This window comes from Microcaecilia unicolor, chromosome 10, assembly GCF_901765095.1.
Source record: "Microcaecilia unicolor chromosome 10, aMicUni1.1, whole genome shotgun sequence".
NCBI lineage: Eukaryota > Metazoa > Chordata > Amphibia > Gymnophiona > Siphonopidae > Microcaecilia > Microcaecilia unicolor.
Window position 1 is genome coordinate 206,569,241 of NC_044040.1, and position 15,696 is coordinate 206,584,936.

At 45.1% G+C, this 15,696-nt stretch overlaps 1 protein-coding gene and 1 pseudogene across 1 annotated transcript in view; both read right to left on the bottom strand.

Annotated features, from left to right (window-relative positions):
• Positions 1-4,451: 4,451 nt before the first annotated feature.
• On the bottom strand, positions 4,452-4,757 carry LOC115479293 (annotated as a pseudogene).
• Positions 4,758-9,838: 5,081 nt separating this feature from the next.
• Positions 9,839-15,696, bottom strand: part of LOC115478505 (T-kininogen 1-like) — a 191,819-nt gene continuing 185,961 nt past the window's right edge. The window contains exon 11 of the mRNA XM_030215893.1: positions 9,839-10,630. Within this exon, the coding sequence (XP_030071753.1) occupies positions 9,899-10,630 (732 nt within the window). The 3' untranslated portion in view covers positions 9,839-9,898. The remainder of the gene's footprint in view (positions 10,631-15,696) is intronic.

Here is a 15,696-nt window from a genome sequence, read left to right on the forward strand (position 1 = left end):
GCTGAGCAGTATGATGAGATGTGACGTAGGGGTTGGGGAAATCTGGCCAAAGGAGCCGGTGGTGGTTGTGGTGCAGCGAATTCTGTTGCAGCCCGGGGAGCTGCAACTATTTTATTTATTTATTTTATTGCATTGCATTTGTATCCCACATTTTCCCACCTATTTGCAGGCTCAATGTGGCTATTTATCCTAGACGGGTTGTTTTTTTTTAATGTAGCTTAAACTTCAAAAGGTCCCTCTGTCTTGCTACATAGCTGATATGCATTGAATCTAGGCAAAAAGAAGATATGCAGTAGCAGGCTGGCGATGTTTGTTTGATTGATTTGTTTTACTAAGCCAGCAGTGTGTATTTCACTGGCTCTTCTATACTAGAAACCCTGGACGTGCCTTGTGTAGTAACTTTCCACTAACCCCTGCCAGCTGTGAATCCTAGGAGCCAACTTTTCAAGATGAACTCGGCCCTTCCTTGGACACAGTGAAGGAATTTGCTGAGTGCTGAGATACCCCCCTGTCCGTCCACAGAACAGGCACCATGATCTGAAGCATAAAATAATTGTACGGGAAACTCAACATTATTGTAAATTATTTTTGTGTGGGTGTGTGGGCTACTGGCATTTTACTATATTTTGAATGGCCAATAGTAACAGGCATAACCCCTTCCTAGGCTTTGAACTAAAACTATTCCCAGAACTGGGACTTATTGGGAAGGCCAGAACTAGGTATTCTGATGCCTGGGAAAGAAGTACAAAAAGTGCCTTCAAAATGAGGCGAGGGATTTGTGGGCTGGGTTGAAGCTGTGGTAGCAAACAGCATTTTTCTCTTCTTCCTGTAGGTGCCCTTGGAAACTATGTTGCTCTCTGATCCAAAAGCTTTAATAAATTCCTCACCCCCTTGCCCATCCTATGCTACCTCTCTCAAGCAAAACCTTTCAGTGAGAGCTTGGGAGAAACATCATATCATGGCCAGTTGGCAGTGGATGGTAAATCATGGTTTGGGGTTGAAAGGGTGTCAACATATGGTTTATTTTATTTGATATACTATCAATCATTAATGACAGGGTGCGGGGAAGCTAACTAACATGGCCTTTCACAGCATGTGCCAGCTGTACCTACTACAGTGCCTGCCTGTTTCCTCTCTGCTTCATCTGCCAAGCCTATAGGATGGATCCTCAAAATTGTTTTAGTCCATGTTCCCTTTTCCAAGCAGTTCGAAAGGATATCACACCTTTGTAGGCCACTGCTGCTCTTCTCTTGCTCAAACAGAAAAACAGCCACACTCTGGTGCCCCCTTCGAGCCTACTGTGTATATCCCACCACAGTCAATGCCATACTGGGTTTTTAAAAATGCATAAGCATCATGGAACATGCATGCATCATATTGTAACCAGTAAGGTCATGAGAGCCAACTTTTGTAAATGATTGGGGATGCTAAACCGAATGGAAATTACCTGTCCTTTGGCAAAGTCAAGCACCCACAGAGCTCGCTTCTATGGCAAAATGGTGTCTTCTCCAGATATGCTAGGGTAGTTGTTGGATCATCATTATCAAAGGTCACCAAGTGATGGCCAGACAAAGATAGTATTGGTTGAAAGTTTCGGAATGCCTTTTGCTAGTATACATCTGTAAATGTTCACTCAACCATTGTAGCACCTGGGATCGAAATTGCACCCTGAGTTCAGAGAAAACATAGAAGGGAAGCTTTGGGACATGCCACCATTGGTCTAGCATGGACAAATAGGAAAGTACAGTTATGCCTTACCCGCATTAGCTCGAGTAGAGCTCAGGTTTAATGTGGCTTACATAACAATTAGAAAAGCATGAACGTTTTCAAAATATATTAACAGAAAATAAATACACCATATAATGTTAGACCAGCAAAACTTGAGTTAGGAACAGATGTAATTAAAAACAATTTAAGCTAGATAATTGAAATATGGAGGAAAAAAGTAAAGGGCTAGGATTAACTAGGATAGACAGGAGTAGTGGGAGGTGGGATGAGATAAAAATTAATGCCGTGAGTTTATTTGAGAAGACTGCTTATTTTCTTAGACCAAAGAAGTGAGTTTTCAATAGACTTCGGAGCAACAACATAGTAACATAGTAGATGACGGCAGAAAAAGACCTGCACGGTCCATCCAGTCTGCCCAACAAGATAACTCATATTTGCTGCTTTTTGTGTATACCCTACTTTGATTTGTACCTGTGCTCTTCAGGGCACAGACCGTATAAGTCTGCCCAGCACTATCCCCGCCTCCCAACCACCAGCTCAATAATCATTGATGCATTTGATGGTTTTAGGTAAGGAGTTCCAAATTTTAGTGCCTAGATATGAAAAGTTAGCAATATGGATTGTTTTGTAGGTTACTTTTAGATTATGTTGATACTAGTAAAAAAGGCCCGTTTCTGACACAAATGAAACGGGCGCTAGCAAGGTTTTCCTCGGAGTGTGTATGTTTGGGAGAGTGTATGTGAGAGTGACTGTTTGAGAGTCAGAGTGAAAGTGTGAGTCCAATCCATGCTCCTCTGTCACCTGGCCCCTCCATTCATCCCTATCCAGCAATTCCCCTCTCTCCCTGAGGCCTGCCCTGCAATCCATATCCATCCATGGCCATCTGTCCCCTCCATTCATCCCTATGCAGCAATTGCCCTCTCTCCCTGAGCCCTGCCCTCCCAATCCATGGCTATCCATGGTCCTCTGTCCCCTGCCGCCTCCATTCATCCTTTTCCAGCAAGTCCCCTCTCTCCCTTCCATGACCCCCCCTCGCATCCATGCTCCTCTCTGTGCCATGTCCCAGCCTGGCCCGCCCTCTTCTCCCCCCCCCCCCTTCGCATCCATGCTGTCATTTCTCCCCTGCCCTCCCACTCCCATTGTTGTACTTTAGTGGCCACCCTCTTCTCTCCCCCCAACATGCGTGTTTTTTTTTATTTCTTGTTTTTAAATTTACCTCCGTGGCGGTTCCGGCAGCGAAGCGTCAGGGAAGGAGGCGGTGCTCCCGACGTCTAGGTTTCCCTTCGCTGTGTTCCGCCTTCTTTTGATGTCATCCTTGACGTCAGAAGAAGGCGGAACACAGCGAAGGGAAGGGTAGACGTCGAGAGCGCCGCCTCCTTCCCTGACGCTTCGCTGCCGAGCGATGCGATTGGTTGAGTGTCATTGCTCCGCCCTCGACGTCATCACGTTTGACGCGTGGGCGGGGCAGACACAATGCGATCTCACCCCTTCACTTTTAGAATGTTGGCTTAGAGAGGCTTCATTCGAACGTTGGAGGTGCGTTTTATATAGAGAGATGTTGCTGAAATATAGAGGTTATAAATTTGGCCCATGGGCATGACTATTTAGAGTTTTATGTGATGATATTTAGGTTGTTTTATGATATGTATATTTTATTATGAATGTTTTTATGTAAACCGCCTAGTCCTGTGGATAGTGCGGTATACAAACTGTGCAATCAATAAATAAGTAACGAAGAGCTCATTTTCAAAGGAGATTTCCTTCCAGCACTAGGCCAGTGAGAGAGAACCCGTGTCATTCAGGAAAGTATTTTTGGGAGGTGGGGATAAATAGGAGAAGCAGAAAGGATATAGTAAATGGAAACACACACAGCTAGATGGACTGATATCTTCTAGCAACCATAAATATTATTATTATTATTATTATTAGCATTTGTATAGCGCTACCAGACGCACGCAGCGCTGAACACCTGATACAAAGAGACAGTCCCTGCTCAAAAGAGCTTACAATGTAAATAATACAGACAGACAAGACAGTTACGGGTGAGGGAGTAATGGGAGCTAAAAAGCACAATCAAACACACTGAACTGGGCTGGTTCATGCTGAATGTGATGTAATTTGTGACTTTACTGCCTCTGATGAGCAGAAAACATACCACTGAATGAATCATCAGGGAACTGCTTACAGAAACTTTTAAAAGGCACCCACCCATCCTCTTCTTAAAAAAACCTAAAAACATACATTGAAACAACAGGATATAATATGGAGGGGGGGGGGGGGGGGGGGGGGGGAAGCAAAGAGACCAAGCAAGACTGCAGAAAATAGGAGCTGCTGTTCTGAGGGAAATATCTGGTACTATCCTTTCAAAGGCCAAGATCTGGATAAAACCGTCCCAAGAGCATATATAAGCAATAACGTTTAGCATGATTACTTTTCTCTCATGTAATTCTGATATCTAAACATTGTACCATATTAAACACGGAAACTTGAATGCCATAATCCAGCTCCTGAGGCCGACCTATTCTCAGTAATTTGACTGTAAGGAATGAAAACTGTTAAGCCTTGTTGCTCTTGCACCAGGCATTTTGTCCTGAAGAAAATCAATACTTATAAATGCTTTAAAAAATGTGTATTATGTCTTAATACATTAGTAAAGTGGCACGCCATTAACAAGGGTTCTGATGATTACGCTAAACCAAAGCTGATCAGAATTGCAGGACATCTTATTCCGTGGGGTTCTGAATGACATTCAAGAAATAGTCTTTATCTGGAGCAACCATGATTTCATTTTTCTTGGAGCGTATGTGCAGGAATGTGAGATCATTCTGAGGATCAATGTCACGTACTGTACCTCGTGCTTTTATCATCAAACTGTGCATTAGACCTGCATACTGAACTGTCGTAGAATTGTTCATAGTACTTTTGATGGGAATACCTTCGGCATTGACAATGATGATTCCTTGCACTCCTTTCTGGCTCTGGATCCGCTTTAGCGTTTCTTCTACCTCCGCCATGATCCCGACACTGCGGCAACCAGTACAGACAATCGGGCACCAGCCCTTCCGCTTCTCTCTAACTGATGTGACAGCCTAGGTTTCTCTGCCCCATCTTTCTTTGCCCTCTACTCTGTCCCACCCCAGAGTCCTCTTTAATACTTTCTTTTTCCTACTTGTCTTTATTTCTGAGGTAGCTAATCCTCCTTCAGTGGCAGCAGAAAGCCTTCTCCTTTCTGGGACCCAAACCAACCAAAACAGCTAGATAGACACACTGATTTGTGTACAAGGTTAATTGACAATTAATTCCACGTTTTGGAACTCCATTGGTCTACCCCGCTTATCTATCTTTTTTTTTTTTTACACTAGCATCAACCACGGCTGAACCACACCGTGTGAAGCCTGCATCATCAGGCTGCTGTTGTCTCTCTTAAAATGTAATTAATAGTTTCAGAAAAATAACATTTCCTTTTAGAAGGTACAGGTGAGATCTAGAGATCCTTATATTAAAACCATATGAAACACTTAGGGCCATGTTTAGGGACCCTTTTACTAAGCTGCGGTAAAAAGGGCCCTGTGCTAGCGGCAGGGGATGTTTTTGCCACTCCCTGGGGCCCTTTTTACTGCAGCAGGTAAAAAGGCCAAAAAAAGATATGACCATACGGTAAGATTGCTCTAACCGTGTGGCCATGCGGGGGGGGGGGGGGGGGGGGGACGACGACGACACACCAGTCTGCCAAAATGAGTTTGGGCAGATTGGATGGACCGTTCAGATTTTTATCTGCCGTCATTTACTATGTTACTACTAGTGGAACCATGCCTGTTTCCTCAACAATGAAATGGGCCCTAGGAAGGCTGTCATGTAAACCTTTTTTTCTCTCTCTCCCCTGCCCTCCCCTCCATGTCCAGCAATTCTTCCCTCCCCTCGCCTCCATGTCCAGCGATTCTCCTCTGCCCTGCCCTCCCATCCGTGTCCTGCAATTCTCTCCTCTACTGTCCTCCCATCCCATCCATTCTCCTCTGCCCCGCCCTGCCCTCCCCTTCCCTCCCTCCCCTCGATGTCCCGCAATTCTCTCCTCCCCTCGATTTGTACCTGAACGTTCTCTGGCTGGCTGGCTTCTGTTCTGTTCATAACACCCCTCCTGACGTCAGCCAGCCTCCAGCGTTCCCTTCCCTCTCACTGTTCCGCCCTCTGACGTCATTACGTTTTGACGCGAGAGCAGGGCAATGAGTGGTTATAGATGTTATGAACCCAGGCATCCAGACGTAGAATGTTGGAGGTGCAAATTATTATATAGGATGTTACCGCCACTCATTGAGGGTGCCCGATTACCACCTGGTAACCCCCTGCAGAAATATTTTTTGAATATTTACGCTACCACCGTAAATGCCACGCACTGAGGGTGGAACTACTGCTGGCACCCACGTTGGGCCGGCAGTAGCTTAGTAAAAGGGCCCCTTAGTAAATGGCACCCAAAGTTAGATGGCGTTAAAATCCACACTTAGTGCCAATTCGGTAAAAGTGCTAAGTAACCTTTATAGAATAGCGCTTTAGAGTGGGTGCCCACACCTAATTGTGGACGCGAAGACTATGCCTGCCAAAAGCTGGTGTAAATCTGTGCACTCAACTGATGGTAGTTGAGTGCTCAAATCCAAGTATTCCATATGGGAACGCCCCTGATCCACCTATGCCCCTCCCACAGCCACGCCCCTTTTAAAGTTGTGTGTGAGCCAATTTAGGCACCCAGTGTTATAGCACATAGGCAGATCCAAATGTATGTCTTAATTTGTGCCAATTAATGTCAATAATTGATTGTTAATGGCTCATCAACTTAATCAGTTTGCATGCGGATCTGGGATCCACGCCCAACTTTGGGCGACCTTTATAGAATCCAGCGGTTAACATGTGGTTTACCATGCAGTAACTACTAGTGCACAACCGTGTTAAGGGGCTTTGCGGTTGTTTTGGAATGAGTGTGTGGTAAACCGTGCGTTAGGTGCTTTTGTGTTAGGTGGGTATCAAGGGCGAGGAATGGGTTTGGTGGTTAGTGTGCTGCAAATACTGTTGCAATTAGGAGGCGGTGCCAATTAAGGGGTCCTTTTACTAAGTTGTGGAAAAAGGGGGGGTCTGCGCTTGTGTCGGTGCGTGTTTTTGATGCACGCTGAGGCACCCTTTTACCGTAGCGAGTAAAAGGCTGTCTTTTTTTTTTTCTTTCTTTTCTGAAAAAGAAATGGCCGTGCAGTAAGTGAACTACTTGGCACGCGGCCATTTTGGGGAGGAGCACTTACCGACAACTATTGAGGTGGCTATAAGGTCTCCCGCACTAACCCGGCGGTAACTGCTGGCCGATTACTGTTGGGTAAGCACCAGCACTACAAAACGTTTTTGTAGTGCCGGAAATGGCATGCGCTGGGGGTAGTTCTGGATTGGTGTGCAGCAATGCCCCTAACTGAAATAATTGGTTGTTAGGGAAGGGGTTTACATATATTCAGGTACTTATTTTGTACCAGGGGCAATGGAGAGTTAAGTGACTTGCCCAGAGTCACAGGGAGCTGCAGTGGGAATTGAACTCAGTTCCCCAGGCTCAAAGTCCACTGCACTAACCACTAGGCTACTCCTCCACTAGCAACATTCCATGTAGAAGCCTGCCCTTGCAGATCACCAATGCGGCCGCACAGGCTTCTGTTTCTGTGAGTCTGACGTCCTGCACGTATGACTCACAGAAACAGAAGCTTGCGCGGCCGCGTTGCTGATCTGCAAGGGCAGGCTTCTACATGGAATGTTGCTAGTGGAATAGCCGGATATATGCAAAAGCAAATCCCACCGTCCTCAGTAAGAATAACGAAATATCCTCTATAGAACTAGGACTTTCTTTGTGGAAATATACCAAGGAAAATAGTCAATACTTTAATGTAAAATGCTTTTTTTATATACACATTGATTACTACTGTTACTCAATAGTGAAAAGAGTGCCCTCAGAAACAACCACTCTTTTGACGGCAATATAATTTCTTTTGCCACGGTGGCATATCACCTCTTTCATCGGGCCACTCTTGTGCATAAATGTACATGTATGTGCTATTTCCTCAGTTGATAGTGCTAAAACAAAACATTGTGCTTAAATCAAAAACATGTACTTATCTTAAAACGTTTTTCTCCCCCAGAATTTTTTAGTCCAATCAAGATTGAATAGAAGGCTTCCCCTCAGTTCCCCAGGATCAAAGTCTACTGCTAGCACCTAATTATTTCTAGTTAAGGGCTTGTTAATTAACTTGCATGAACATCTTGGGTGCGTGCCCAAATTTAGGCGTGAAAATTTGGGCCAGCATGGAAAAAGGAGGACAAGTCCCTCACATAAACGTGAATAGCAAACAGAAGAGTGAGGTAGACTCAAGGAGGATATCAAGAAGTCTGTAATATCAAACCTCATAAAAACGACCCGACACGGCACAAAGACCTGCCTCAGGGGTCAAATGGATCTCTTACGTTGTAGCGAAAAGACATAAACTTAAAAGTAAAGTCAAGGTCCTGGCTGTTGAGCCTCTGTATAATCGTCCGTCAGACGGTGTTTGCAGCACAGCCACTTTTTCCTACTGAGGATTTTACAGAGGCTCAACAACCAGGATCTTGGCTTTTAAGTTTGTCTTTTCGCTACAACTTAAAATTTGACCCCTGAGACAGGCCTTTGTGCCGAAACACAGCTGTGTCGGGTCGTTTTTATGCTGTTTAATATTAAAGACTTCTTGATATCCTCCTTGAGTCTACCTCACTCTTACATAAGTACATAAGTATTGCCATACTGGGAAAGAGCAAAGGTCCATCAAGCCCAGCATCCTGTTTCCAACAGTGACCAATCCAGGTCACAAATACCTGGCAGAAACCTAAACAATAGCAACATTCCATGTAGAACCCCAAAGAGTAGCAACATTCCATTCAGAATCTCAAATAGTAGCATAAATACATAAGTATTGACATACTAGGAAAGACCAAAGATCCATCAAGCCCAGCATCCTGTTTCCAACAGTGACCAATCCAGGTCACAAATACCTGGCAAGATCCCAAAAAAGTACAAAACATTTTATACTGCTTACCCCAGAAATAGTGGATTTTCGCCAAGTCCATTTAATAATGGTCTATGGACTTTTCCTTTAGGAAGCCATCCAAACCTTTTTTAAATTCCGCTAAGCTAACCGCCTTTACCACATTATCTGGCAACGAATTCCAGAGTTTAATTACACGCTGAGTGAAGAAACATTTTCTCCGATTCGTTTTAAATTTACTACTTTGTAGCTTCATCACGTGCCCCCTAGTCCTAGTATTTTTGGAAAGCGTAAACAGACGCTTCATATCTATCCATTCAACTCCACTCATTATTTTATAGACCTCTATCATATCTCCCCTCAGCCGCCTTTTCTCCAAGCTGAAGAGCCCTAGCCGCTTTCCTCATAGGGAAGTCGTCCCATCCCCTTTATCATTTTCGTCGCCCTTCTCTGCACCTTTTCTAATTCCACTATATCTTTTTTGAGATGCGGCGACCAGAATTGAACACAATATTCAAGGTGCAGTCGCACCATGGAGTGATACAAAGGCATTATAAAATCCTCATTTTTGTTTTCGTCTGTTTGCTCTGAAAATTAGGGCACCATATATAGAATTCGGGAGTAAGTGCTTTCCTGCTAACTCCAATTAAAGAACCACAAAGTAGCCACAGATTTAGCAAGGCTAACTGGGAACACCCTGATAGTTGCCATGTCAAATCTGCAACTACTGCTCAGTAAGGTCCCATGTTAAGCCATGATAACTGCAAATTTTACCATGGTTTAGTAAAAGGGCCCCTTCGTATTATAGTACTGGTCTTAATTTGGAGTTTCGGCTACAATGACTTAAGTAGAGAGGTATGGTAGCCGTGTTGACTCAAATCATTATGATGCCTATTGCAGACTATGATGGTACAAATTCGAATCAAAATTAAAGCACCAAACTTCTCATTCTCTCTTTTTTTTTTTTTACATTGAAAATATTTATTTTGACATTGTTTTCATATCAAACACATAACTGTCAACAAGGGTTCCTAGTACAGACCTTCTCACCCCATTGACAAGTCTGAAACATCAAATGGTTCAGAAAAGAACATTCTAGAATCTGAAGTTTATTAAGTAATAGTTTAAACATTAGGTCAGTTGAGGAGGTCTGCATCACTGAAGGTTCCAGGAACCGCAGGCGGTCCTGGGTCCACAGACTCGTTTTTTTCAATTATAGGTTTTTTCTCTGCCGGATCAGTAGGTATATTTGGATTATTAAGACTTGGTGTGGACATCCATGGATCTCCAGGACATAGTGCCGGTTTTGCCATAGGGAGATCCAGTGAAAATGCACCAGGTAGATCTAGAACATGGCCCTCTGGTTCCTCTGTAAGATTAGGGATAATCACGTCTGTATTGTCTTCATCCAGGATAATAACAGTGTGTAATGTAGTTGTTAACACAGCTGGGTCTTCTGATGTAGGTGTTAAGACATCTGGTTCTTTTGATGTAGGTGATGGCACAACTGGCTGTTCTATAATGGGAGGAAGAGTAGAGATGGGTTTCTCTGGAACGGAAGTTGTTAATATGGTGGTGTGTGGTTTCATGGTAATGTGTTCATTGGATTCTTCTGAAGAGTCACACTTCTTTTTATCATGCTTTCCTTTTCCTTTGTCTTTGCCTTTGCCCTTGCCTTTGCCTTTTTTGTCCTTCTTTGGTTTTTTCCCTTTGTGGTCACAGTCATCTTGATGCCCGTAGGCATGTCCCCGAGGGGGTCTATGTCTTGGTCCATGTCCATGTCCCCGTCCAGGTTTCCATCGAACTGGTACAACATTTTCATATCCCAGCATTCGAAAAGGAGAAAGACCTGGGACAAATCTGGCGATCTACAAACAAAAAACCATATTGAGATCACATTCTTAATACTATATACAAGACATCTTTAGAATCGGAGCCTTGAACACTTGCTTGAGTTACAAACTGCAGACTACTTACTACTACATGTTAAAAAAACGCAAGAAACAAAGAGAGGTTAAGGATAGTAAGACTGAGGATAAGCTTTTCCTGATTTATGACGGTCTTTTGCCTATTCTCTCTTTATGAAGGGGGGGGGGGGAAGCTTAGAGCAAAGGTAACTAGTTCATTTTAATCAGTTATCACTAATCCAGTTTTCTGTTGAACCTAACTTCCCACCTTGGTGTGTAGCATCATTTTGACAAAGTTGTCAAGGCAACACTGGACTCCAAGCCAGTAGGACGGAAGCCTGTAACTTCTTTGTCGCTCAAATTAGGGGAGATCTTAGAGGGGTTTTGGGGTACAGATGGGGATAAGGAAGACTAGAGAAATGGGGGGGGTGGGGCTTTTGGAATGTTGCAAGGCAGTAATCAAAGCACCTAGCATTATTTTATGTGGGGAGGGGAAGAGAAGTAGGAATCATGATGAATGGCACTTATTTTTCATATTGGTCAGGGGGTGGAGGATTCCTGAGCACCAGACAGGCACATTTTGGCCTGCTATTCCTGCACATTGGTTTGCAGCTCAAGTTAGGTGGTCAAGTCTGAAAATCAGCATTAACTGTTTAACATTCAGTCTAATTCCGCCTCTGGTGCTTGCCCATTTTTAAACAGGCATCTACATGTGTAAACAGTAGCATTTACATATGTAGATGGCACACATATGTAATTACTGATTTTAGTTTGCTACTATTTGCATATGTGGAGGTTGAGAGATGTGTAGATTTTAAAGGGGGGGGGGGGGGGGAGAATGTTGTGAGGATGCTTTTGGTGGTCCAAAAAGCTATATACATATTTCAAATTTTAAAGTGCTAATACATGTATATTATAAAAAATAAATTCCTCTTTGTCTTTTTCATCTGCTCTGAGGTACTCGTGGTGTCAACTATCTGCTCATTTGAACCTGTGGTCTCCACCAGTGATTGGGGGGGGGGGGGCAATTGTACTTACCCCAGGATCCTTAGGGGCATCCGCCTGAAAAAAAAAAAAACAGTTACTTCACTCGGCTTCTTAATTGGCTCATCTTGAATGTGTAGTTTTTTAAAATTTGGCCCTTGGACGTGTAACTCGCAACGAGTGAATATATATATTTCAAAACTGACATGTAGTGCTTACACGTGTAAAGACCCTTGCAATACAGCTTTTTTTCTTGTGAAATGGTTATTGCCACTAAATATGTTGGAAAACATACACGTATTTTTCAGCATCCGTATACATATTTTACAGAAGGCTTGCATTTGGCAGAGCCTTTTGTAAAATACTCAGGGAAATGTGAGTATCCCCACCTAGACGTCCTAATTCCTAGCAAGTGGCTGAGAAAATAAAGGCTAAAGAGTTAGCGTTCCAGAAATATAGAAAATCTCAAGAAGAGGAACACGGGGAGGAATACCGGATGAAACTGAAAGAAGCCAAGAGAGAGGTACGTCTGGCGAAGGTGCAAGCGGAAGAACAAATGGCTAGAATTGTAAGGAGGGGCGACAAAAATTTCTTCAGGTATATTAGTGAAAGGAGAATGACTAAAAAGGGAATTGTGAGACTAAAAGATACAGCGAACCGCTATGTAGATAATGATGAAGAAAAAGCCAATTTGCTAAATAGATACTTTTTTTCTGTTTTCACTGAAGAAAATCCTGGAGAAGGACCGCGAGGGACTGGCAAAAGTACAACTGAGAATGGAATGGATATAGCACCGTTCACGGAAGAGAGTGTGTATCAACAACTTGGAAAGCTAAAGGTAGACAAAGCCATGGGACCGGACAGGATCCACCCCAGAATATTAAGGGAGCTCAGAGAGGTTCTGGCGGGTCCTCTTAAAGATTTGTTTAATAAATCCTTGGAGACGGGAGAGGTTCCGAGGGATTGGAGAACGGCGGAGGTAGTCCCTCTTCGCAGAAGTGGTGATAGGGAAGAAGCTGGAAACCACAGGCCGGTAAGCCTCACTTCGGTTATTGGAAAAGTAATGGAAGCGATGCTGAAGGAAAGGATAGTGAATTTCCTGGAAGCCAATAAGTTGCAAGATCCGAGACAACATGGTTATAAGTACATAAGTACATAAGTAGTGCCATACTGGGAAAGACCAAAGGTCCATCTAGCCCAGCATCCTGTCACCGACAGTGGCCAATCCAGGTTTACCAGAGGGAAATCGTGCCAAACGAATCTCATTGAATTCTTTGATTGGGTAACTGGAGAATTGAATCATCGACGTGCTATAGACGTAATCTACTTAGATTTTAGCAAAGCTTTTGACACGGTTCCCCACAGGAGGCTCTTAAATAAACTAAATGGGCTGAAGATAGGTCCCGAAGTGGTGAACTGGATTAGGAACTGGTTGACGGACAGACGACAGAGGGTGGTAGTAAATGGAGTTCGCTTGGAGGAGGGAAAGGTGAGTAGTGGAGTGCCTCAGGGATCGGTGCTGGGGCCGATTCTGTTCAATATATTTGTGAGTGACATTGCCGAAGGGTTAGAAGGTAAAGTTTGCCTATTTGTGGATGATACTAAGATTTGCAACAGAGTGGACACCCGGGAGGGAGTGGAAAGCATGAAAAGGATCTGAGGAAACTAGAAGAATGGTCTAAGGTTTGACAATTAAAATTCAATGCGAAGAAATGCAAAGTGATGCATTTAGGGAGTAGAAACCCACGAGAGACTTATGTGTTAGGCGGTGAGAGTCTGATAGGTACTGAGGGGTAGATGCATCAAGCAAACGTAAAAAAATCAAAATCGTTAAAGGCCCTAACGATTTTTAAAAAACGAAGAATGCACCAAAAAAAAAAGTCACACATGCTCAGATCGGTATAGAAACGTACAATGTATCAAAGAATCACAATACACATCGTTAATCGGCCCCCAAATCATGCGCAGAGCAGCCAAGCGTTATGTTAGCTGCTCTGCGCATGCCACAAACAGTCAAAACACAGTCAAATCACAAGCACATGGCTCCAAAATCAAAACAAAAAGAAAAAAAAAGGGTCGGGAGGGGGCAAGGGCGCTCATCAGGAGCGTCCTGTACGGACGGCCTTGCCCCCCCCCCCCCGCTGCTCCCCACTTTCCGCCGCTCCCCCCACCCCGAAAAAGCAAAATTCGAGCAGCCCCTGCCCCCCTCCCTTCCTCACTACTCTCTCACCTCAGCTCCGCCTCCCGACATCCTCCGTCCTGTGCCCCGCCCCCTTTTGGGGTCGTCGCCGCCATTCCCCTCCTCCATCGGGCCCCCCTCCCTCTTACCGGGCCCGTGCAGCGCCTCTCTCCTCTGTCCGAAGGCACTGCACGGGCAAGAAGAAAGCTGATGCCTGGCTGCCTGCCTTCGCCCAGCTTCGATGGCGCGTCTTTCTCCTGCTGCGCCCGCCCCTGTCTGACGTCAGTAACCTACGTAGGTAACCGACGTCAGACAGGGGCGGGCCCAGCAGGAGAAAGACGTGCCATCGAAGCTGGGCGAAGGCAGGCATCAGGCTTTCTTCTTGCCCGTGCAGCGCCTTCGGACAGAGGAGAGAGGCGCTGCACGGGCCCGGTAAGAGGGAGGGGGGCCCGATGGAGGAGGGGAATGGCGGCGACGACCCCAAAAGGGGGCGGGGCACAGGACGGAGGATGTCGGGAGGCGGAGCTGAGGTGAGAGAGTAGTGAGGAAGGGAGGGGGGCAGGGGCTGCTCGAATTTTGCTTTTTCGGGGTGGGGGGAGCGGCGGAAAGTGGGGAGCAGCGGGGGGGGGGGTGCAAGGCCGTCCGTACAGGACGCTCCTGATGAGCGCCCTTGCCCCCTCCCAACCCTTTTTTTTTATTTTTATTTATTTATGTTTTTCTGACGTCCTTTGGACCAATCACAGCGCTTTTAGCTCTGCTAATGCGCTGGGATTGGCTCAAAGTTTGTTTATTTTTTCTCTTAATGATTTTTCCTGGCACAGAGCTGTCCTAACGAGTGGTCCAGACCTGTCGTTAGTTTTCCTGCCTTTTTCCTGCGTAAAGGCAATCGGAAAAGGTTAGTGCATGTCGTTTCAATGGGGTTTTCACACTAATTGCTCATCTCCATTCCGTTTTCGTTAGCTGCTGGCTTCCTCGGTAAAAGCCCTTTGATGCATGCAACGGATCAAATTTTCCTCGTTGGAGAGTCATTAAAGGCTCATTTAGCTTTAGTGCATCTGCCCCTGAGGGGGAGAGGGATCTTGGGGTGATAGTATCCAAGGATCTGAAGGCGACGAAACAGTGTGACAAGGCGGTGGCCGTAGCGAGAAGGTTGCTAGTCTGTATAGAGAGAGGTGTGATCAGCAGAAGAAAGGAAGTGTTGATGCCCCTGTACAAGTCGTTGGTGAGGCCCCACCTGGAGTATTGTGTTCAGTTTTGGAGGCCGTACCTTGCAAAGGATGTTAAAAAAATGGAAGCAGTGCAAAGAAAAGCTACGAGAATGGTATGGGATTTGCGTTCCAAGACATATGAGCAGAGACTTGCTGACCTGAACATGTACCCTGGAGGAAAGGAGGAACAGGGGTGATATGATACAGACGTTCAAATACTTGAAAGGTATTAATCCGCAAACAAATCTTTTCCGGAGATGGGAAGGCGGTAGAAAGAGAGGACATGAAATGAGATTGAAGGGGGGCAGACTCAGGAAAGATGTCAGGAAGTATTTTTTCACGGAGAGGGTGGTGGATGCTTGGAATGCCCTCCCGCGGGAGGTGGTGGAGATGAAAACGGTAACGGAATTCAAACATGCGTGGGATATGCATAAAGGAATCCTGTGCAGTAGGAATGGATCCTCAGAAGCTTAGCCGAAATTGGGTGGCGGAGCAGGTGGGGGGAAGAGAGGTTGGTGGTTGGGAGGCGAGGATAGTGGAGGGCAGACTTATATGGTCTGTGCCAGAGCCAGTGATGGGAGGCGGGACTGGTGGTTGGGAGGCGGGAAATACTGCTGGGCAGACTTGTACGGTCTGTGCCCTGAAAAAGGCAGGTA